The 24516-nt window shown below is 36.7% G+C and overlaps 2 protein-coding genes across 3 annotated transcripts in view; both read left to right on the top strand.

Moving 5' to 3' along the window:
* Nucleotides 1-1373: 1373 nt before the first annotated feature.
* Nucleotides 1374-22948, top strand: LOC107552274 (solute carrier organic anion transporter family member 2A1-like). 2 transcript variants are annotated; one of them, XM_016234137.1, is made up of 14 exons: nt 1374-1521; nt 10327-10464; nt 11678-11840; nt 12980-13195; nt 13286-13384; nt 13491-13627; nt 14921-14996; nt 16636-16800; nt 16956-17163; nt 19523-19670; nt 20640-20800; nt 20930-20994; nt 21450-21570; nt 22050-22948. In XM_016234137.1, the coding sequence occupies exons 1-14, from the start codon at nt 1462-1464 to the stop codon at nt 22168-22170; spliced, it is 1878 nt and encodes a 625-aa protein (XP_016089623.1). In that variant the 5' UTR covers nt 1374-1461; the 3' UTR covers nt 22171-22948. The 2 variants fall into 2 exon arrangements, with proteins under 2 accessions (XP_016089623.1, XP_016089622.1); XM_016234136.1 differs by lacking the exon at nt 22050-22948 and adding an exon at nt 21772-21895.
* A 367-nt stretch (nt 22949-23315) lies between these two features.
* The window catches only part of LOC107552273 (ras-related protein Rab-6B), an 87733-nt gene continuing 86532 nt past the window's right edge, over nt 23316-24516 (top strand). Inside the window, exon 1 of the mRNA XM_016234135.1 lies at nt 23316-24248. Coding sequence (XP_016089621.1) covers nt 23966-24248 — 283 coding nt within the window. The 5' untranslated portion in view covers nt 23316-23965. The remainder of the gene's footprint in view (nt 24249-24516) is intronic.

The raw sequence follows: 24516 nt of genomic DNA, 5'->3' as shown, positions 1-24516 counted from the left end.
GACATGGCATAACATGAATAAAATATTTTTCAAAAAATATACATTTTTTTAATGCTCTAAACATGAAAAAAAGACTAAATTCACAAAACCTTTATTTCTGGGTCTCAGGAGGATAAGCCTTGTATCAGGTGTTTGTAGGATAGAGTGCAGCAATGGACAGAGACTCACATGGGCTTCGGTCATGATCATCAGCATGACAGAGCAAGCATAACAGTAGGAGTACTGAACTTTGATTTGGTCGTTACACTGGACGTTTCTGTTCATTTAGGCAAAGAGTAGGCCTACAGCATAAAACAGCCAAGCCTAAATTGTGCTGTGCCTGCAATATCCCGATTCAGAAGTTCATTGTGTGTGACTTTTTGTTTGAAAGTGCCATTAAAAACTACTGAAGATTTTCAGCTGTAAAAACAGTGGAGCAAAAATCACTGATGCACAGACCACTTCAATTTAAAACTCACAAAGAATGGTATGTTGCCTAATTATTAATGCCAAGTCTTTAAGACAGAACTAAATAATTATAGCATGCAAATAGCAACAATTTTGCCTTAACTCCCTTAATAAACAGTGATTTGGATTACAAATATAAATAATGCAGTATATGGTTGTTGCATTTACACTGCTCATTCTCGTGGTTTTATATTATATTAATACCATTATTTGAGTCAGTTTTTCCACATATGTGTGTGTGTTTTAGTTAAATTAACATGCACTGAGTAAACAAAAAGGTGTATTATTGTATTGACACTTTTCAGTAAGAATAACTTTCAGTGATAACAATAATTTAATCATCATAATTATACTTCAGTAATGCGAAACAGATAACCAACATACCATATTCAGAGATTTAAAAAAAAAAAACGTATTTACAAATGGTTTTATAATTTTACAATTTCTGCTACTTTTAAAGGCTAGATATGTCCACAGATCACTCTATTTATCTTAAACGTCCTCATTATCAAAATTATTTTAAGACATGGAATTTGATAATAGATAACGTTATTTTAAAGATGAGTAATAAAAAGCTTATGTCAGATATCATTATTACAAATGCATGTTTAGTGTATAACGGCATGCGCACAAATAGAAAAGCAAAATTACTCCTGTTCTCCTCTGGTGTCATTAGATTGCATCCAGTTAAATGATTTACACTGTTTATGATGAGTGTTTGCACAGATTCCTTACCGAAAGTGCAGTAAATCCGTGTAATATGAAGAACTAAAATCCGTTTCTGTCACAGAGAGAGAGAGAGGGAGAGAGAGAGAGATAGAGATAGAGATAACTATCACCAAAACAATCGCGCGTGGAGTAGTGGGCGGAGTCGGTGAGCATTGGGCGGGGCTCGTGACATCACTGATAATGGTCATATATAATCACACACAGAGGATCACCGAAGAGGAAACGTGTCTTGACCATCCTTGCTAAAACAAGCCAAACAACGAACTTCACCTTTCATGGGAAAACATGGACATATACGCCAAAGACATAAAGAAACCCAAGCCAGCGTTGGTTTGTAACGTAAAGGTAAATTATTATTATTGTTTTATGGTTATTGATGAATATATATACATATACACACACATATATATATATTAACAATATATTTAGACACTTTAAAAAGCAATTTACTGTGCACTTGTTGTTGCTGTGGTGCTATGAGGTGACAGTGGAGGTACATTATATCATTATTTATGCTGTCATTATTTTTATTGTCTTTGGACTTGGAACCTGAACGTTTGTCTTTAACACTCGTGAAGTCTTATACTGGGGCTTTGTGTTTTATTAGTTTACTGTCCTTTGAAAAAAAGAAAAAAACATGGGGAAGAGCCATTCATGTTATTAATAATGTCAAATAATATATTACTTTTCAATCAAACCACCAAGGCAATGTGAGCCCATCTTTAGGGTTATAAGGTTTTGCTGTTTTCAATCCCTTATCCTCTGCTCATCTGCATTGTGAATATAGTAAACAGTTCACTGGATCTAATTCATTCATTCATGCTGGTATATTGTATGGCTTTCGTTTGTAAAGCCCAGATTGTTTCATTCAAGGTGTTTGACAGCCGAAACCGGTATTGCTGATTGTGACTGTCAGTGCAGACAGACTTCTGTCATCTTGAAGCAGCTGTGGGGGGATTAGCAGCCTAGGGGGCAGTACTGAGTATCAAGCTCACCAGAAGCGAGGCTTAGTTGAAGTACTGCATTCATTCACGTTTTACTCTCAAACAAATGTCTGTGGAATGTTGGGAAGTTAGACAAATATATGGTTCTGTCAACTGGCACATTATGTCTTCAATGCGTACAACGTTTAATTATGATGTGTTTGTGTTTGGAAATTGTTTGGATAAAGATCTCCCTGACCACAAGCTGTTGTGGTGTCGAAACTATTTCATCTTGGCTTTGCCAGGGATTCATGGATTTATATGTGATTGATATCTGTTCATTTCTCCAAGCAGCATTTAGTTTTTCTTTTACTTGACCAACATTAACTGTGCTTAAAGCGGTCATATGATGTTGCTAAAAAGAACATTATTTTGTGTATTTGGTGTAATGAAATTGTTTAAGTGGTTTAAGGGTCAGAAAACACATTATTTTCCACATACTGTACATTATTGTTTCTCCTCTATGCCCCGCCTTTCTGAAACGCGTCGATTTTTACAAAGCTCATCGGTCTGAAAAAGCGAGGTGTGCTCTGATTGGCCAGCTATCCAGTGCATTGTGATTGGCCAAATACCTCAAGCGTGTGATGGAAATGTTACGTCCCTTACCATACTGTGATGCCTGCGGCAACCACATGGGACGACCCCGGGCTGGACTCCGCTTCTTCCATGGTGAAAAGCCGATCCGGCGATCGACAGAGCGAAGTTGAAGTATTTCCTCAGCAACCAGCACGGATCAGCTCCAGGCATGACAAAGCGATATCGTCCTCTTTTGGAAGACCAAACAAAGTAGTTTCGCATTCACAACGAAGCACAGCGTCTTCACGACATGGCGGCAACAACAATACTAGAGCGAGAATAAAAGTTACACCTTCTTTCTTTGCTGAACATTTGGACGGTGTTATGCAAATCTTCCCACATCGTGACATAGACATGTGGGGGCGTGTTAGAACGAGCCGTTTTAAGTAGGCGTGGCTGACTCTTAACTTTTATAAAGAATATCTCTTTGGATTTGAGACTTTAGTCTTTGCAACTTTACAGATCTTCTTTACGCACCAAGAGCTTGTAGCACTCCAAAGAGAAAGGAAAAATTGAAATCGCATCATATGACCCCTTTAAATGCTCCTGAATGATCCATTAGTAATTGAACTGATGCCTCAATAGGACTGAAAAGACTTAATGTAAACATCTAAATCACTCCGACTGAGCTGAATCCAGATAAAATTTTGATTGGATTGAAAGGGGTGGTGTAGACTTAAAACAGTCCAATCAATAGGAAAAAACTATGCATGTAAATGCTTGAATACAACTAGGCTATCTTCTCAATCAGATTCAAAAATGCCTTACACACGTTTAAAAGAGCCCTTTAATGACATCATCTTTTTACATACATTTCACTTCTTACTAATGTGCATATCTTTATTTACGTCTTATGAACTGATCAGTAAAGCAGACTAATTTACTAAATATTTGCTTAAACTCTTTGCATACTTGTCAACAAGGCAAAAATGACAGTTATACTCATGATCCAGTGACATTGTAGCAGCTTTGTTCAGAATACATGAATGCACATGTAAACCAAAATGTGAACCGGATTGCAGAATCTGAAATAGAAAATTAGTGTGTGTAAACATACCTATTATTTGCTTGTTGTGCTTTCTCAAATTCGCAGTGATCGGTTGACCCCTATAGCTTAACTTTGCACTTAGGCATTATAGAAAATTCCATCTGAGTTTGTCTGGAGTTGCATAAATCCTTTAGACTCATACCTGCTCATTCCTCCACCTAAAGTAACTTCCGACAAATCACCTCTGACAAACCAGCCCAGAGGTTGTTGGTCATATTAGACAAGAAGGAAATTTGCTCACCTAAGCGTTTCAAACACTCAGATCTGTTTTGTGTATTTGTGATCAATTGTTGCCATGTTACAAGAACCTTAAGCAGAAACAATTCCAGTGAAGATGGTTGTTTGGAATTACAATAGACAGTTTGACATGACACAGATACAGAAGTGTCTGCTTAGTTTTCCTTACTCGATTCTGTAGAATTGTTGCCTTTTTTGCCCCCTTAGGAACTGTCTGTTGTTGTGGTCATTTATTTTGAATGAATGAGATTACACGTCGAGAGAAGCTTCACACACTCTCCAAAATCAACAAAGCTACAGCTAAAGATCGTAAATGCTTGAATACAACTAGGCTATCTTCTCAATCAGATTCAAAAATGCCTTACACACGTTTAAAAGAGCCCTTTAATGACATAATCTTTTTACATACATTTCACTTCTTACTAATGTGCATATCTTTATTTACGTCTTATGAACTGATCAGTAAAGCAGACTAATTTACTAAATATTTGCTTAAAAAACTCTTTGCATACTTGTCAACAAGGCAAAAATGACAGTTATACTCATGATCCAGTGACATTGTAGCAGCTTTGTTCAGAATACATGAATGCACATGTAAACCAAAATGTGAACCGGATTGCAGAATCTGAAATAGAAAATTAGTGTGTGTAAACATACCTATTATTTGCTTGTTGTGCTTTCTCAAATTCGCAGTGATCGGTTGACCCCTATAGCTTAACTTTGCACTTAGGCATTATAGAAAATTCCATCTGAGTTTGTCTGGAGTTGCATAAATCCTTTAGACTCATACCTGCTCATTCCTCCACCTAAAGTAACTTCCGACAAATCACCTCTGACAAACCAGCCCAGAGGTTGTTGGTCATATTAGACAAGAAGGAAATTTGCTCACCTAAGTGTTTCAAACACTCAGATCTGTTTTGTGTATTTGTGATCAATTGTTGCCATGTTACAAGAACCTTAAGCAGAAACAATTCCAGTGAAGATGGTTGTTTGGAATTACAATAGACAGTTTGACATGACACAGATACAGAAGTGTCTGCTTAGTTTTCCTTACTCGATTCTGTAGAATTGTTGCCTTTTTTGCCCCCTTAGGAACTGTCTGTTGTTGTGGTCATTTATTTTGAATGAATGAGATTACACGTCGAGAGAAGCTTCACACACTCTCCAAAATCAACAAAGCTACAGCTAAAGATCCAAAGTTGCAGGGTTCTTTTGGAAGTTACTGTTCATTCTGCTTCTCGGTGATGCTCAGAACTTAGGCTCTATGTGTTTGCAGTAAGGGTGTGAGAGTGTTACAGGTATGTCTAAATGGATTGAGTACCAATGAGGCATATCATATCTGCACATGTTAAACGGACAGGTTTTGCAGATGTGTATTTTGTTCATCGGAGTGAGTCAGGCAGTGATGACGTATGTTGAAAGAAGGTGTAGAACATGCTGTTCAGTGTACTTGGCCTGTTTGCAATCCTTAAACCCTCCTTTTGAGATTTAAACTCATTTGAACTGACAGGTAATGCTGAAATACAATATGCAGTTTTGACTTTTTAATGTTTAGCTTTTTTAATGTTTTTTTTTTTTTTGCAACTTTTCTCTATTAGCATGTTACATAAACATTAAAATCTCAGCTGTTAAGCCACCTTATTTAGATTAAATGCCGGATGGGATTTCAAAATGACAGTTTTTGTAGAGCCTGTCATTAGAAATTCCAGAGGAGTGTTGTTTATTTGGGCTACAGGTCATCGTAAGATTACTGTTGTTGACATAGAAATTAGTAAAATATTAAATAAGACTGTCACATTGATCTTGCATTTTTTTCCATTTATTCTACCATCAACTGATTTGCTCTTGGCAGTATGCACAATGTAATATTGTCATGCATAGATTAATTTACTCTTTACTAGGAAAAAGATTTATTGAATCTGCATTGCATTAGGGTGGCACAGCTTCTCCAGATTTTTTTCACTTGATTTCTTTGAATCATTGCTGACAACCTCTAACTTTTTTTAGTGTCCCATTTGCAAGATTTTCTTTGAAGCCATTTAATGTGAAAATCTGTGAATTCAGACATAGCTAGCAAGTTCATCATTTTCTCAGAGCTGGTCTTGAGAGACATGATCATTTGTAGTCATTATTAAATTCTGCTTGTCATCACTAAATGTGTTCTTGTAAGATGAATAGAATATATAAATGGGTTCTGCTCATTTCACCCCATAGTGAAACACCTCCTGAATGTCCTGTTATTTTTGTAGCTGTGGTGCACAGGATGGGCAAAAGTGATCGGAACATCGGGGTTGTACTTTTTGACTGTTTAAGCTTTATATCCTGAGGAAATCCAAAAATGTCTGCTAAATGGCTCCTGTAACATGTGATAGCAGTGCAGCGATGCATGTAAAACATCAAACTTCAAAGTCAGTTTTTCCCCTGATTCTCTTTACTCAGCAGGAATCTTCATGCAGCACAATAGCTGCTGAGGAGGGGCAGAAATCCAGGTCTGGACAGATGACAGGAACTGCTTTTCAGCACGTTCATCGAATCTTTCACCACTGGTTTTCTGTCTGTGGAGTTTGAATCACTCACTGTATCCTAAGAACATTAGGCCTGATCTACAATGTCAGTGCAATTCAAACATCATTAAAATGTGCTGATGATTCAAAACTGATGACACTCTCTGTTAATAAAAAACAGAGTGTCATTAGTTTCTGTTGATAAAAAAAGTTTAAAAAAAAACAAGCAGCTCTGTCATAATTTCTGCAGAACATGCCAAACTAATAATTATTTTGTTGAGAACCTCTGTTTTACAAGCTAATGCGATAAAGAGTAAATAAAAAGCCTGATTCCTCTATGAAAAAAATCATTTGATTCTTTTTTTTCTCTGATTTCCTAGAACACACAAGCCTGGCCTAAATGCTTGAGGTAACAGTAGGACAAATGTCTGACAATAATTTTCTCCTACATATGGCAGGATTGTTTTATATTTGCCTTATTCTTCCAAAATTCCAAAAAGCATTCACACATTGCTTCAATACAAAACAAATATTTCATTATGCATTGTGCTTACCCAAGGCTACTTTCTAATAGTCATTCACGACGCAGCGAGTGATCAAACGCGTGCCAGCTCTGCAAAAGATTTACAACTGTTTGTGGAGAATTATGCACTGATGAGCCTGCCAGCTGTAATTTGCATAGAAACATGTGTCAAATTATTCTGTGCATGTGCTATTGCTTGCGCTTTTGTTTAAACATAATATCCAGAAAAACAGTAACATGCCCTGATCATTGTACACCTATTGTACCTCAGGGACACTTATTGAGTAATGGCCACTGGAGAGAGATTGCTCATAGTGTTAGTCTATCAGAGAGCCTTGAGGAAACAATAAAAAAGAACAATCTGCTCGAGCTTCTTTGTAACATTATATGTGAAAGTTTACAGACGTGGCTGCAGTGTGTCGAATAATTTGAGCTGAATCTAATGTGGAACTGGCACTGGGGCAGAAAGAGGCACAGAGCTGCCATTCAAATGTCTAACAAAGGCATTTAGTTGGGCTGCTTGAGTGGGCACAGCCTATCAAAATATTTGCGTAATTAAAAGCCCATTTGCTGCAAAACAAGAAAGAAATCGTAGCAACTGTGTCAAAAGCAGCTATTATGTGCGCTAACAAACCATAAAGCTGAAGGTTTAATGGGAGCATTAGCTGTTCTAGAAGCCGTCAGAAAGCATAGTGCTTTGGCCTGCAACGGTTGAGATCTGGCGGTGAGTGGAGGAGAGGGATTTATGTCTTGTGTTTGTTTAGGAAATCCAGTCCAGATCTCTACATGCCCCATCAGATTGCTTCATGCCTCTGAGACCTCTGCAAACGTTCCTCAGAAACGTTTTTGTGTTCATGACGTCTTGGGCACAAAAAAGCGCTATATCATATGGGAGCAGCTGCCTCTCTCTCGCTCATACACAAACAGGGAAACGTTCCAATTTATGAGCTTTTATCTCTCCACTGCATTTCTGGCTTATCGTCAAGAGCCTCTCTCTTGAGAGAGAGAGAGAGAGTTGAACGAACGCAGCTAACTCTTTAGGCAAACATTACTATCAGTGCTTTTGCCAACTAGTACAAGAAGTAAATATGACTAGCTCTCTGCTTCAGCCTTTTTATGTTGTGTTATGCATAGGATGCATCTGATAAAACATTTTATTTCAGGTATTCTTGATTTGTTTTTTTCTCCTAAGTTTAAGAGTCACTGGTTATTCTTGGATTTTTAAAAGAGGGGGCCCCCAGAAGGGCTAACTTTTGCTGAGAGGATTTATTAATTAATATTACACGTATTTCAACAAAGAAGAGGAGCACCATAATCCAGTCCAGATCTCTACATGCCCCATCAGATTGCTTCATGCCTCTGAGACCTCTGCAAACGTTCCTCAGAAACGTTTTTGTGTTCATGACGTCTTGGGCACAAAAAAGCGCTATATCATATGGGAGCAGCTGCCTCTCTCTCGCTCATACACAAACAGGGAAACGTTCCAATTTATGAGCTTTTATCTCTCCACTGCATTTCTGGCTTATCGTCAAGAGCCTCTCTCTTGAGAGAGAGAGAGAGAGTTGAACGAACGCAGCTAACTCTTTAGGCAAACATTACTATCAGTGCTTTTGCCAACTAGTACAAGAAGTAAATATGACTAGCTCTCTGCTTCAGCCTTTTTATGTTGTGTTATGCATAGGATGCATCTGATAAAACATTTTATTTCAGGTATTCTTGATTTGTTTTTTTCTCCTAAGTTTAAGAGTCACTGGTTATTCTTGGATTTTTAAAAGAGGGGGCCCCCAGAAGGGCTAACTTTTGCTGAGAGGATTTATTAATTAATATTACACGTATTTCAACAAAGAAGAGGAGCACCATATCTGTCCCTCAGTCAACCCAGTGTTGGAAAATTTTGATGTATCCCTATACAAATTAGGTGTTTATTTAAAATATATCTATTATGTACAAAAAAGGACAGGTACTGCGGTGTACTGTGCAAAAAGAATATTGAGATTCGTCATCCAAAGATGTTATTTATGAGGGATATTATGTTATGAGGGTTGTTCTATAGCAACAGCCCATTTGTTTACAAACTTTTTGATTTAAAGGTAATTTTTGCATTCCCTCTAGTGGCACCAAACAGAATTGCAAAAAAAAATGTCAAACTCTCCTAACCAAACCAAATCACGGTACGTGAACCAATGTTAGAAAAAGTTGCAGTTCCGTTTGGTGCCACTGGTAGGACAGAAATTACACACTTCAATTAAGTTCAATATTATTTAGGCTTCTTTAAAGAGCCAATCAGATTTCAGATAAGGCTGATTTCCATGTGGCTCCACCCCTGGCCACACCCTAGTAGTTACTTAAGTTAAAGTTACTTAAATTGTGATCATGAAACGGAAGTCTTCTGCCAGATTTTGATTCTCAAAAAGGATTGTTGGTTGGATTTTGAGATGTGAGTGTACTAAAATGCAGCAAAAATTATTCAAGGTTGCAGTCGATTTTGAAGGGTTGGGGTTTAAGTGGACTAAATCAGTGGTTCCCAACCATGTTCCTGAAGCCATCCCAACACTGCACATTTTACATGTCTCCTTAATCAAAAACATGCTAAATGTGCTGTGTTGTGGGGGCTGTGGTTGGGAACCACTGGACTAAATGGTTAGAGAAGTGTCATTGGGTTATGACATTTTGATTGCATTACATGATCCAAAAAAAAAAAAAAAAGAAGTATTTTTTTAAGATCTATAACATGTATTTACAAAATAGGTGCATTTTCATTTCAAGAATGGTAAGAAAAGAAAGTTTTATCACTTATTTGCACAACGAAGAGCTTTTGGCCAATGACAGCTTTTAATAGCTGGATGAAGACAACTGTGTAAATCTTGAAGGTGTTTTTAGGAGCTCTACGGTTTGGTTCAGACTGTATTGCGTTTGACCTGTTTTTACATAGCAAACACAAGTGAATTCAGATATATTGTGAAATCAGTGTGATTAACCTTCATGCGCTGAGGTGAGGCAGTGAAGATCAAAGTCCCAGATCTCACTGTCTGTAGAGATTTGGAAAGGAAGCTCTAATTTTAAGGAGCTGTTGTTTAGCTCCAAACGTGCTCTTTCAAAAACTCCCATGTGAGACTGTAACAACGTACTGATGAATGCTTCTGCATAGATCATAAAACATCAAGTTCCTTTAATCATATGAAAATGTTTAGTACACCTGATAATTATAATTGGTACACTGTAATCGTAAGCCTTATGTCTGACGGTTCTTGTACACTTTGTTGTTCTCTCTTCCTGTAGATCTTTGTGTTGTGTCATGGCCTACTCCAGCTCACTCAGCTGTTATATAGCTCTTACTTCAAGAGCACCATCACCACAATCGAGAGACGCTATGGCCTGGACAGCCTCTCCTCAGGAACCATCTCTTCCCTCCATGAGGTACTGATCACCCCACACAGTCACCCAGAGTCATCTATGGTGAAACCATTCAAATTAGTGAGGAGCTAACTAATTTAGATATTGAGTTTTTGAAAACTATATTTTACAAGTTAAGCCAATTTTCAATTATTCTGCTCTTCTCAATTACCTGGTTGTTGAATATCAGTTAATGTAGTCTGTTGTTGTATTGTTTTAGGGTGACACGGTGTGCAATGATGCACACAGTATTACAATGAATTATGGCTGATAATGATAAGCTGATCATTATTTTCATGTTTATGACCCATAACTGATATTTAAATTCTATGTCTTTTGTTTTGATAAAAAAACACAAAAAAATCTAATCAAATGAAATTAGGCATTACAGCTTTATGTACACTGTACAGTATCAAAAAAAGAAGATATTTATTTTGAAACTATACATTTAAGAGTAATAAATTATTAGTCTTTAAATAACAGCATTAAATGACAGCAAAGGTAATCTAAATATAAAAATAGGGGAAATCAGCAGACACCGATCTCTAATATTGGCTAATAACCTATATGATACCATTATTATGTGCGTCCCTAATTTCGTCATATACGAGGTATTTTTATAATAATGAATCATGAAAATATTAATAGTAAAACGGTCAACCCAGACAAGCTTAGATCAAAATGAATGCTTATTCAGTCTGCTTTTTAACAGCAAAACAAATGTTATTCATCCAACCAGTGTTATTTTTGTATCATTGATATGCTATTATAATTTGTGTTAGTATTTTAAATTAAATCATATTTTTATATTTTCTTTTTTCAATTTAATTTTAGTTAAAGTTTTAGTAATTTGGTTGTGTTTTGTCATAATATCTGTATAGCCTTAATTCATTTTTAGTTATTAGTTTTAGTTTATTCAGTTTTAGTTATTTTAGTACTTCAAGGTAAACTAAACAGAAATGAGATATTAAGTTAACGATAATAACCCTGGAACCAACATGGTCTTTGTGATGAGCCTGGTAGTTAAGCTAGTTTAGAAGCCTTGAACACCAGAATACCAGCATCCAAAACTCAACATACGTGGATGACTACAGTATATATGCTGGTCAACAAAGAATGAGATGAATACTGTAGGATATCAAAGAATTGAAAACATCCTGCTGTAGTCATGATGCTGGATATATTAGGTAAATAAGTTCAATACCAAATGCATGTGACTTGTTTTCCTTTTTTTTAGGTAGGGAACACGGTGCTCATAGCATTTGTTAGTTACATGGGTAATCGGGTTCACCGACCTCGATTCATTGGACTGGGTGGCCTGCTAATGTCCATCAGTGCCATGATCTTAGCTCTACCTCACTTCCTGTCCCAGCCCTACACCTATGACTCTGTCCTGCATGGTAAGTGTCATTAAGGCCATTAGCATCCCTATTCATCTCAATGGAACTATATGCAACCGATTAATGGGAGTTTTACAATGTGTAAAACTTATTTGGAAATCTTACACATCTCTTGGAATGAGCTCTGCATTCTTTTTCTCCCCATTTTCTGTCTTAGTTTGTTTGTTTTTTTCTGCATGTTAGTAATGTTTCATGGCCCAGAGTAAATGATCTTAGACTCTAATCTCATCAAAACGATATCAGCATATTCATTTAAAAAGGCTCAGGACGCTTTAAAGAAAACCAGACACAGCAGGGATCTAAAATAACACAGCTGAACGATAAACATGAGCTTAGACATAACAGGGTAGGCAGGTCTACGTTTAGTTGCTGCAAAGAGACTGCATTTTGACCCTAGTCTCCCTTCTTAGACAGGGTTCAGCATTAGGTTGAGAAAAGATCATGAAGAAATAAACGGATTGAAGTTGAAAAGGAAACAGATAGAGAGAAAAAGGGAAAGAGATGAGGACAAAGTACTGTAAGATACTGTTGAGATAAGGCTCTCTCTGAAGAGAAAATCACTTGGAATTTACTCCAAAAGATAACCGCTATCTCCCTTCACTTCCTCTATTCTTTCTGCAGATTCGGTCATTTGGCCTTTTACATTACAATGCTATGCAAACGTTAAAAGAAATATGCAGCCACTTACATAAGACCTTCAGTGAATAGCTCACTCAATTATTTTCTTCTACTCACTTTCATGTCGCTCCAAACATGTATGACTTTTTTTTTTCATAAAAAAAAGGATTTGTGTAATAGAGGGTCCAAGCTTCTCTTTTGCATACAATTAAAGTGAATGGTGTCTTGTCTGTTTATGGTCTACATCCACTTTATTGTATGGACAAGAGCTTTTTGGACAATCTGCTAAATAACTCCATCTGTGTTAATAAAAGTTTGAAACATACTGAGGTGAGTAAATGATGAACAATTAACCGTCAGGAGTACCTTCACCCCTCATGTTCGCAATTAAAATGCAGGATATTTTGTCTTCATTATTCCAGTAAACGTTTATGAAAGTTACTAAACACAAATATTTGGATGGCTGATGTGAAGTGATGGTTGGGCTGAATGTGGTCTTTTTCTGTGTCTCAATCCAACAGCGAGCAAACAGGACATGTGTTATTTGCGTGCGAATGCAACGGGTGCTGAGGCTTGTGGTCAGGAGGATTCCCGGAAGCTTGTGGACACCAGTAAATTTTGGGTGTTAATGGCTACGGCCCAGCTGCTGTTCGGAATCGGTTCTGTCCCCATCCAACCTTTTGGAATATCCTATATAGATGACTTTGCAGGAGCTGGGAATTCTGCTCTCTATATTGGTACTTTTTTTTCATGGTTTTCAGAATGTCCATTGAAAGAACTTTAAAGATGAAAACGATTAATGAGGTTTCTGTTGTTGCATGTTGCAGCTGTTCTCTTTGCTGTGTCAGTCTTTGGGCCTTCCTTTGGATATCTCCTGGGCTCTGTGGTTTTGCAGATTTATGTGGATGTGGACAGAGCCAGCGCAGGTTTGTTTACCTTTTAAATCACAGCAACAAATGATTCCTTTTCCTTATGTTATTGTTCAGTGTAGACAGCTGCAGTGTTACATATTATGCCATTTCTTTCGTCTAGGGGAGACATTGGAGTTGACCCCTGCTGACCCTCGATGGGTCGGTGCATGGTGGATGGGTCTGCTCATCACTGCTGGAGGTCTTGCTCTCACCTCAGTCCCTTACTTCTTCTTTCCCAGAGCACTTCATGTTGAGAAGGTTAATCACAGCTTTGTATTCATAACAAATGAGCATCAAATGAGCATTTGATCACAAATATAGTAAAATGTTGTATAATAGCATTATATTTTAAAATACATTTTAAGATAACTGTTGTTATTATTTTAATATACTTTAAAATGTAATTTATTCCTCTTATGGCAAATCTGAATTTTCAGCAACCATTACTCCAGTCTTAAGTGTCACATGATCCTTCAGAAATCATTCTAATATGCTGATGTGGTGCTAAATTAACATTTCTTATTTTTATCAGTGTTGTTAAATATTATTTTGGAAACTGTGATGCAGTTTTTCGAGTATTCTTTGATGAATTGAAAGGTCAAAAGAACAACATTTATTTTATTTTATTATTGTTGTTATTATTATTATTATTATTATTTTGGCATTACTGTCACTTTTGATCAGTTTAATGCATTCTTACAGAAAGAAAAAAAATCCCCTAAACTATTGAATGGTGGTATATACCTGTAATACACCTCTTTTATAAGGTTTCACAGCTGTGATTCCTACTTTTTGTCAAATAAGATAAAATGGGCCCCAATCAAAACCATTATATGCCATCTCCTTAACCCAAACTCTAAAAACATGGTTGGGAACTTTAGATAATTTCACTCGTTTAAATCATGTCTGAGCTACCCACAGCAGAAAAAAAAGACTTCTGCATTTATCATATGCAAGTCGAGCAAAATATGTCTATTATGTCAACACCGTCAGTGTGACAGATCTTCTGCCTGACAGTGGTGGTAATTCATTAGATGCAACAGAGTTTGTAACCATCCTCTATTATCCATTTGTTAATCTAATCCGGTCCAATCCATTCCAAAATATTGGTACATACATTTTTACCTTTGCCTTTACCATGTTTGTGTCGCTGTGCTTAAGAATCACTGGTTATTTTTGATATTCTTTCTCCACTGTATTCTGACAGTTTTTATGGAGAAATCCCAATAATACAACTAGCTGCCATCCTGTCAGGAGAAATTGAGATAATCTGTGTGTTTGACAGTGTGAAACTAGTAGACCATGTTTTTGAATCTGATATGCAGTAGGCAATATTTCTACATTTACAGTGAGAAGCTGAGGCTGTTACCATATTCCTGAAATCTCTTCACCGCATGGCATCTTCTTTTAAAAAAATGTAAAAAATAGTGGTAGATTAAGTGACAAAAGCCTTTCTTGGTTCAAAAATGTAAGCAGATGAATAATTCATTTCTGAAGACATTAAAAAAAAATAATAATAAAACAGACCAATTTGAAAATCTTCTTTTGCAGTCTTTTGAATTGGAAGGTGACATCATCAAAGAAGACCCCAAGAAGACAGAGGGCTCCATGCTGGATTTCTTTAAAAGTGAGTCCACTCCATCTGATTCATTATGAGACTTACCCATTAGTATTAGTAAAATAAGGCCATTTTATTTGTATAGCAATTTAAATAGTTTACTTACAGTTTGAAATAAAGTTGTTGTCGAGGCCTATGTGTGCTGTTTGTCAGTGTCTTGTCTGTTGAGTCATACATCATGCTAAGGTTCTTACTGTAACAGGATCTGACTCGTTCTTATGAATATACTGGCCTCCAGGGCATGATTTGTAAGCAGCTGGTTTATGCATGATGATTTCTTTATTCATGTGTATTCAAGGCAAATTGATTTCCTGTTTCAAAATAGTTACCAGGTACGCACACTCACATACAGTGTATGGACAAAAGTATTGGGACAGACCTCGTAATTACTGAATTTAGGTGTTTCAATCAGACCCATTGTCACATGTGTACGTTTTCTTCATAGTGAATTTCTAGTTTTACAGTTTTTTTAGTATGTAATGCAGAACCATAATAAGAAAGTAACTCCCAAAAAAGTGTTCTATCAACACCAGGATGGTGTAACTTTTGACTTTTTTATAAAGTTGAGTATATTGTGATTTCCATTTTTGTCCAAGTGTTAAGTCAACACTGGAATAGTGTAGAATTTTAACTCTGCCAGTGTTTCCTACAAAGCTGCACTCAGCTCTGTAACAGTGTTGTTTTTATATAAACAATGTTAATATTTCACTCTCTTAGTGTTCATATTTTAACACTGTGTTGGTGTTGCATGAGGCAACACCTTTCAAAGTGTTAAATTAACACTTTGTGGGTGGTTCTCATATATACACTTTCAAAGTGTTGAAATTAACTCTCATGGTGTTGTTTTCCGGATTTCAAATTTACTGTGTAAAATCAAGCACCTAGCCATGCAGTCTGCATTTACAAACATTTGTGGGGGGAAAAAATGGTGTTGTTCATGAGAGCTCAGTGGAGCTGGATGGAGTGGTGTAAAGCATGCCGCCACTGGACTCTGGAGCATGCAGTGGAAACGTGTTCTGTGGAGTGACAAAGCACACTTCTTTGTTTGCCAGGAGAGCATTGCCTGTCTGACTGTAATGCCAACTGTAGTACCAGCCAGCCAGTGCCTGTAGTGTTTGATGTAGGAGAAATCATGGTATAAAGGGCTGTTTGTGGAGGGAAATCCTAATTCTTCAGCAAATCCTAATTCTAAGTAAGAACTTGACTTGTCCAAACAGAGATCTGACCTTAACCCCATCGAAGACATTGGAATGAACTGGAACGGAGATTTTGAGCCAGGCCTTCTTGTCCAACATCAGAGCTTGACCTCTCAAATGCTCTACTTTATGAATGGGCAAAAAATCCCACAGAAACACTCCAAAATTGAATGGAAAGCCTTCCCAGAAAAGTGGAAGCTGTTTTAGTTGCAAAGGAGGGACCAACTCCTTATTAATGTCTGTGTATTTAGTCTCTGAGTCTCTGTTTGGGTAATGGTCAGGAGTCCCAATACTTTTGTCCATATAGTGTATATGGTGTATATAGGACATGTGCTCATATATAGGTCACAAATTATGTTTATCTTTGCAAATATAAAAGGTTCAATTGGAACTCGCCTTTAAAAATGTCAACATCTGTTTCTGTCTTCTGTGGTCTGTCTGTATTTGTGCAGTGTTCCCTAAGATGTTTGTTAGGCTGCTGTTGAGTCCTATCTTCATGCTGCTGGTTCTGAGCCAGTGCTGTTTCTCCTCTGTAATCGCTGGACTCGCCACCTTCCTCAACAAGTTCCTGGAGCGGCAGTACAGTGCCTCTGTGGCCTACAGCAGCCTTCTTATTGGTAAGCCAACATAATATATCAGAATAAATTATATATAATTACAGTTTTTGGAGAAACATGGCACTCAGACATTCCTGTGTACAGTATCGTGTTTGGCATATTCCAGTGTTTTTTTTTTTTTACTGAGAAAAATCTCTTATCTGTGAATAAATCAGGTGCTTTAAACCTGCCGTCCATTGCTGTGGGGATGGTGCTCGGGGGTCTGATCATGAAACGTTGGAGGTTGTCGTTCAGAGCCATTCCACGCTTCTCTGTTGTAATGCTCACCATCTCCGTCTTCTGCTGTGTACCCCTCTTCTTCATGGGCTGCCCCACGCAAGATGTTGCTGGTGTTTATCCCAAAACATCTAATGCCATTAATGGGTGAGTTTAACCACATGCTCATTTAATTTAGCTGACTCTTGGTATTGAGGATTTTTTTTAACGTTCCTAATAAATAAATAATTTTTTAGTCAGATCTGACCTGGGTAGGTGAGAAACCACAAAACTGTTCTCATTTGTTTGATTGCTTCTTATAATATTCTCTGTTTAGATAAAAAACTCTCAGAAGACTTATTGCACACACAGTCCCTCTGGAGAAACTTGAGCTTAACTGTCTTATTCAAAGGGACAATTGTGATAAGGACATTTTTAGTGATTTTGGTAATTCCCTCATCTTAAAGTTATGCTTTTGGGAGACATTTTTATCCAAAGCTACATTGCCTTCAAAGTATACATTTTATTGGTTCATGTATCCCCTTAGAATCAAACCCATTAACATATGAGTGTTGCTAGCTGCATGCTCTATGTTTGACATATAGAAACACTTCCCATTACTTAAGATATATATTTTTTAAAATACACAAAAAATTTACCAAAAATATATTGCTAATATAGATTTTAAAATATATCTAAATATAGCCTATTTATATTGTCCATAAATATATTAAAAAAAATTAATTTAGTATTTACCCAGAAAGCATTTTAAGACTGGAAATATGTTATTTTTCTCCTTAGTACATTTTGTAACATATCTTGGCATTTGAAAGTGTAGGCTAAATATGTTTTTCTTAAGCTGTGCTGTTTACAACACACACACACACAAACACACACACACACACACACACATATATATATATATATATATATATATATATATATATATATAATTATAACATCCTTTCGTCTTTATTGGAGTCTGTAATTTCACCGATGGCCCAGTAAGCCTCAAGATGAGTTGTAAGCTGAAGTTCTGATCCAGATGCAGAGCAACAGAGGTCTGTACAGGAGTTAATGTACACCCTGCAGAATCAAGTCCTCACTCATGGTCAGTGCAAATAGAATTGTGCAAGTTTACATCACGTAGTGTCCCACAGTGGGTCCAAATTGCAAAAATGTTTCGTTTCCCATTAAAAATAAGCCATAAAAGTCCTTAAAATACATTTACATGAGAAGGAAAACTGCATGAGTCAGAGTATAGATCTATATATATATATATATATATATATATAGGGTATGTTAAAAACAGCCAGTCCTCACAGACCCTAAAAACACTGTTAAGCTAAGCCTGTTCTTTGTCTTCTGTCAGTGTTTGGATTTAGACTATTGTGCTCTAGTGAAAGTTTGTATCTTTGGGTCCAGAACAACTTCCAGTGGCATGCTGTATAATCAGTTAAGGGAGCACACAGGGAGAAACAGCAAGGGGCACAAGTCATTGAGAATAGCTTGAGTTCAGATCAACGTACAAAATGCCGTGTGTCCTACATATCTGAATACTTTCACTGAGCCAGCTGGAAGGAAAGGAAATGTCTGTTTCTCTAGAACACTTTGTGTTCAAATAGGAACTCTAGTGATTTGATTATGTGCCATGAACTTTATGAACATACTCCTATTATTGTGTCAAATACCCACACAATGGTTTGCTCAGTTAAATGGTCTATGTCCTGAACCCTGACCAATGTTCTTATCAGACTTGGCTGTGAATGGATGTTAAAGGAATAGTTCACCCACAAATGAAAAATCTGTCATTGTTTGCTTGCCCTCATGTTACAAATTCATTGAAATATGAATATTGTACTGGTCGTTTATTACAATACAATTACAATGAAAGAAAACTAGAGATTTTAAGCTTCAAAAAGTAGCTTAAAAGTAACATAAAAAATATAATAACAGTAGTCCATACCACCTGTGTGCTATATTCCATTCTTCTGAAGCTATACAAAAACATTATGTGATATGAAATGTTCAGTATTGACTGATAATCTTCCAGTCCAGTGAGATGTTACCTAAAATGACTGGATCATTGATTCAGCCAGTTGAATTTGAGAACTGGATCACCCTGATTCATGAACATATAATTCAGACAAGTTTTATGAACTCAATCAAACCAATTCATTGAAAAGATCTGACTGAAAAGAATGACCTTTTCATCAATTTATCATTAACAAGTTAAGGATGGCTACAGGGATATATATTTATGGTGCTTGTTTTGTAATTTTGAAGCTTGACAGCCACTCCATTCACTTTTATATTAAAATAAAAGTGAAATTAAATAAAACAATATTTGTCAATAATTCTCTTTTTGTGTTCTATGTAAGAAAAAAAAACATCATCAGGGTTTGAACGACATGACTGTTAATAATGCCACAATTTTTGAGTAAACTACGACTTTAAGATTACCCATTGATAAAATGTTTCAGTATTCTGCTAGTAGAGGCTAAATTGTGTCATTTCTGCCCGGCAGGCCTCATCTGTCCTGTAGTGCCAATTGCTCATGTCCCAGCAGCACCTTTAACCCAGTGTGTGGGGAAAACAACATTGAATACATCTCACCCTGCCATGCTGGGTGCACAAACTTCACCATGGATCCCAAGAACCCTTATAGAGTCCAGGTAAATAAATCTAACAACCAAAACAGAATTTGGTGTTGAAATTTCCATACTGTTATCTCAAGCCAGAGTTCTAGCAAGGCCACTGCATAGATCTATCCATCTAGACCTTTATTTAGCTCATTACTGAAGCCGGATAGAGTCTCTGCTGTACTAGCGACACTGAGCAAATGACCGTTCATGCTCTGTTAGCGATCAATGGGTTGAGTCCAATCAATCCCTAATTAGTAATACTTCCTGGAGGAAGTGCTTTGGGGATGCAGAACAACTTAGAGTGTTAAAGCTTCTGTATAATCGCCCAGCAAGAGACTTACAGGAGCAGCTGATAATGAATTATTCTATATGACGCAGCACATATCATACCACGAGGTAATTATAGTGAGAAATAGACTTGGGTCTGGACTCCCTTGCTTGTTGAATTTAACAAAACAGGCAATCGAGGACACTGTATCAGTGGAAGTCAATAGAGCACAAGGAAAGCCTTAGTGTTAGTACTAGCTGCATCAATGAAACACTGTTAGTTTTTGTTCTCTTTATAATTATAGTATCCTTATAGCTATCACTTGTAATGATGTTTGTAATGAAGGTGCGCACTAATGCAGGGTTTCTCAACTGGTTTTGCTAGCCCACAATTAACCGTGCAAAAGTGAAGAAACGATTTGACGTGTCACGCTATCATTTGTTTAATATTGTGTAGTTTAATAAAATTCCTTTTACATAAAAATGAATTGGATTTTAAATTAGTTCATTTTTAAGTCTTTATTTGTATTTTATTTTATTGTTTTTCCCTGCTCTCTGTGACTTAAGCAGACCTGTAGATATTTTATTGTGTCTTAACTCGAAATAATTGTGGTCACCAATATTTTTCATTCAATCAGTTTCCGGTGCCTAATTGTTTGTTCTACTCATATATGCCAAAATCTTGTTCGAAATGTCATAGCATAATAACACCCATTCTCTCTCCACACACAGATTTATAGTAACTGCCGGTGTATTCCTGGTCTGGCCACAGCCAAGCCTGGCCCTTGTGCCAACACCTGCCCTCACTATCTCCTGCCTGTAATGCTCCTTATATCTCTGGCCGGACTTATTGCCAGCCTAACACACAACCCCATCTACATGATGGTGCTCAGGTGAGAAACACACTTGAATGCCAACATACAAACACCAAAACACTGCATTTAGTGTGAGAACTTCAAATGTAAGAAATCTTGAGATGGAGTTTTTGTATCTTATTTCACTCATTATGTCTTTACTTACAGGTCAGTTCCTCCAGAAGATAAATCTTTTGCCATAGGGGTTCAGTTTCTGCTTCTGCGGCTTCTGAGTAAGTAAAATACCAAAACAACTTTTATTAATTTTATTCTTTTATTCATTCTTTTAAAGTCTGAAATGCACTTTAAATTATAAGCGCAGACTGCAGTATGTGTACAGATAAACAAGAAACAGAAGATCCTCAAAACAAGATAGTTGATAACACACAGAAATAAATAGAGAACACTGGTCAATGTAAACCACAGTGTAAATGATTCTCAGACGAGAACACTTTCCTGGAAAAAGAAAAAAACATACCTTCTAAATTGTGCAAATGTAATTGCAATACTGTAAGTACTGTAGCGCCCCCTTCTGATGATTCAACAACAATCACTTTATCTCCGTCACAGTTCCTACATCTAAGAATATTATTACAAACTATCTATGCTTTTTTTTTGTTGGTATTTCAGTGAATAGTTATATATTTGTTTACATTTGTATTAAAATTCTCTCTCTCTCTTTGCTTAGCCTGGCTGCCAGCTCCAGCTCTGTTCGGGATCACCATAGACTCCACATGTATCTGGTGGAAAATTGCTTGTGGAAAAAAGCAAGGATGTGGTTACTATGACAACAACCTCCTTAGAAACAGGTAAGAATATGTTCTCTTTTGACCTAAGTGCATTACGGAGGTACATTTGTGTAAAAAAAAAAAGGTCGATTTTGAGTTTAAACAAACATACACACTGAATATATTGTCAAACAAGGCTAAAAAAACAGAAAGCAAACTATGCTAATTAATGTTAATAGACTATTTGGTAGCACTGATGATGATCATGATGACTTGTTTCAGGTATCTAGGACTTCAGCTGGCCTATAAGACATTAGGCATTGCACTCCTGGCATTTATTGGCTGGAAAATGCACCGGACCAGAGAGTACAGCTTAGAGAAAAAGCCAGAGGGACCCCTGTGATGCCTCAACCCTGCTAAGGTCGATTTTGAGTTTAAACAAACATACACACTGAATATATTCAGTCAAACAAGGCTAAAAAAACAGAAAGCAAACTATGCTAATTAATGTTAATAGACTATTTGGTAGCACTGATGATGATCATGATGACTTGTTTCAGGTATCTAGGACTTCAGCTGGGCTATAAGACATTAGGCATTGCACTCCTGGCATTTATTGGCTGGAAAATGCACCGGACCAGAGAGTACAGCTTAGAGAAAAAGCCAGAGGGACCCCTGTGATGCCTCAACCCTGCTTGACCCGTCGCATCTCACTTTTGAGAACCTTCTCAGTGAGTTGAACCCCTGGATATTTCTTGGCTAGAAACCCCATCCTTCCAATACCTGTCTGGAAATGGGATGAATTCAGTTTGGATATTTATCATGCTGTACACTAAATTCTTGAGTATTTATTTCTGCCAGCATGCAAGCGGGGCCGTAACTGGACAGATTCAAGGACTTTCCACCTTCACAGTGATTTTTGGTATTAACAAATAACTACATATAGTGCTCAAAACAATTTATCATTCTCATAGCCACAGTTTCCATCAGCAGATTATTTTGCATTTAGGATTGTGGCACCTTTGGGGAGGACACAAAACATAAGAGAAATTTCTATATATTGTCCTTAACTTTGATTAATATATAATTGGATCATGATTCAAAATGGTGTAATGTTTTTTTTTTTTGTCCATATATCTTCTCTTCAATTTGAAGACTATGGATGTGGGGTGCTCTTTATTCCCAAATGCACACAGATACACGAGTGTGTCAAATATCAAACTGTGTGAGTTGAGGTGTGTAGCTTCAAATATCGATAGTAGCCTGAGCAGATTTCAAATGTTACTACCAAATGTGAAGACATTTTGAAAATAGGCATCAGATGTTTGTAAAATATATTTTTATATCTGATATTGCTGTTTTATTATACCCTTTGTGCATACTTTGTTGTTGTTGTTCTTAATACAAATGGCAAAATGCTTTTCTAATTGCTGCTTGGAGTAATGAATCGTGACTTTCTGATAAGTCTTTATTATGCAATATGTATTTACCAATGTATAAGTTATTTCAAATATAAAATTTGTTCACAATTTGTAGCTTTTTTTTTTTTGCCATTTGGCTGATCTTTAATGAAAGCCCATTTCTGTCACATAAGAAAAAAGAAATCATAATTGGGACATAAAAAGTCTTGACTTTATCCAATAATTATGACTTAATTGAACTTTGCCATGATTTTGACTTTTTATCCCATTATTTCAACTTTGTATCATAATTATGACTTTATTTCATAATTTAGAATTGTTTCAAAATTGACTTTTTATCTCACAATTTTGACTATATCTCATGACGATGACTTAATACCTCATAATTTCAGCTTTTATCTCATAATAATAACTCTGTCTATTATGAAAAGTTATAGGCTAATTATGATTTGCCAACTTCTGATTTCAATGCATGTAGTTTCAACTAAAATGAAATAACAAAGAACACTAATGGCACAGCTCATTTTGCTCTATATAATACAATATATATATATATATATATATATATATTAGGACATGCTCTTATTGTATCTGGGGGTTGTCAAATTTGTTTGTTTCTTCTCTTATTATACTGGATATTATATAGCATTATCAGTAATACTATTAAAGTTACTTGTTATATAAGTTATGCAAACAAATTGACCAAACTTGCACAATTATAAGTTATCAGTAATTGGTTGGTTATTGTAATGTTTTCGTTTTCTCTTTTATTACCAAAATGGGAATTCTTTCCAAGTACCCCCGGGACCCCCCTTAAGCACCCCCTATAGGGTACGCATACAGTAGTCCTACCCCTGGTTGGGAATTAGCAGCTCTGAGATGTAACAGCTACTGAACTCCAAGCACCATCCAATTAACAAATAAATCAAGCAGTGTCAAAGTATGGCAGTATTAACATAAATCTATAGAGACCCTCCAGTGGGCGATACGACATGACGTCATGGTTGATAGAGCAGACGTCACGCTCCGTGGGTTGATACAGCATTACGTCTTGTATGTGCGTGAGAGAGAGAGAGAGAGAGAGAGAGAGAGAGAGAGAGAGAGAGAGAGGGGAGGCCGCGCATGCGCAGCCGCTATTAAGCCTGACAGCCGAACCAGTGCAGCATTCCCGTTTCCAAACGCACAGGAGCGCCGCTTTTTCCATCGCGCTGCCCCATCCAGACATTTACACCGGTGGGAACACGCTGTTAAAACACAAGCCCTCAAACATGTCTGTGGGTAATGACTTTGGAAACCCTTTAAGGAAATTCAAACTCGTCTTTCTTGGAGAGCAAAGCGGTGAGTGTCATATTGGAATTGCCAAGGGAAGTTTTAATAACAGGCATTATTATTGATTATTTACTTGCGTCTGTATACACCTGCTTGACTTGAACATGATGATACAATGTTATTAAACATCGAATTCATATGACCAGTGGATGTAGTGTGGCGTATTATTGGATGTGTTATGGGATTCACATATTTCATTTGATTAAAGTTGAATTTTTCTGATAAATACGCGCTCTTATCTGCCTTTTTGTGGTTTTTGTATTTGTATTTGTCCTTC

The sequence above is a fragment of the Sinocyclocheilus grahami genome, unplaced genomic scaffold (genome assembly GCF_001515645.1).
Source record: "Sinocyclocheilus grahami isolate Dianchi unplaced genomic scaffold, SAMN03320097.WGS_v1.1 scaffold444.1, whole genome shotgun sequence".
Lineage (NCBI taxonomy): Eukaryota > Metazoa > Chordata > Actinopteri > Cypriniformes > Cyprinidae > Sinocyclocheilus > Sinocyclocheilus grahami.
The sequence above is the reverse complement of the archived record's forward strand: the minus strand, read 5'-3'. Positions and strand labels throughout refer to the sequence as shown.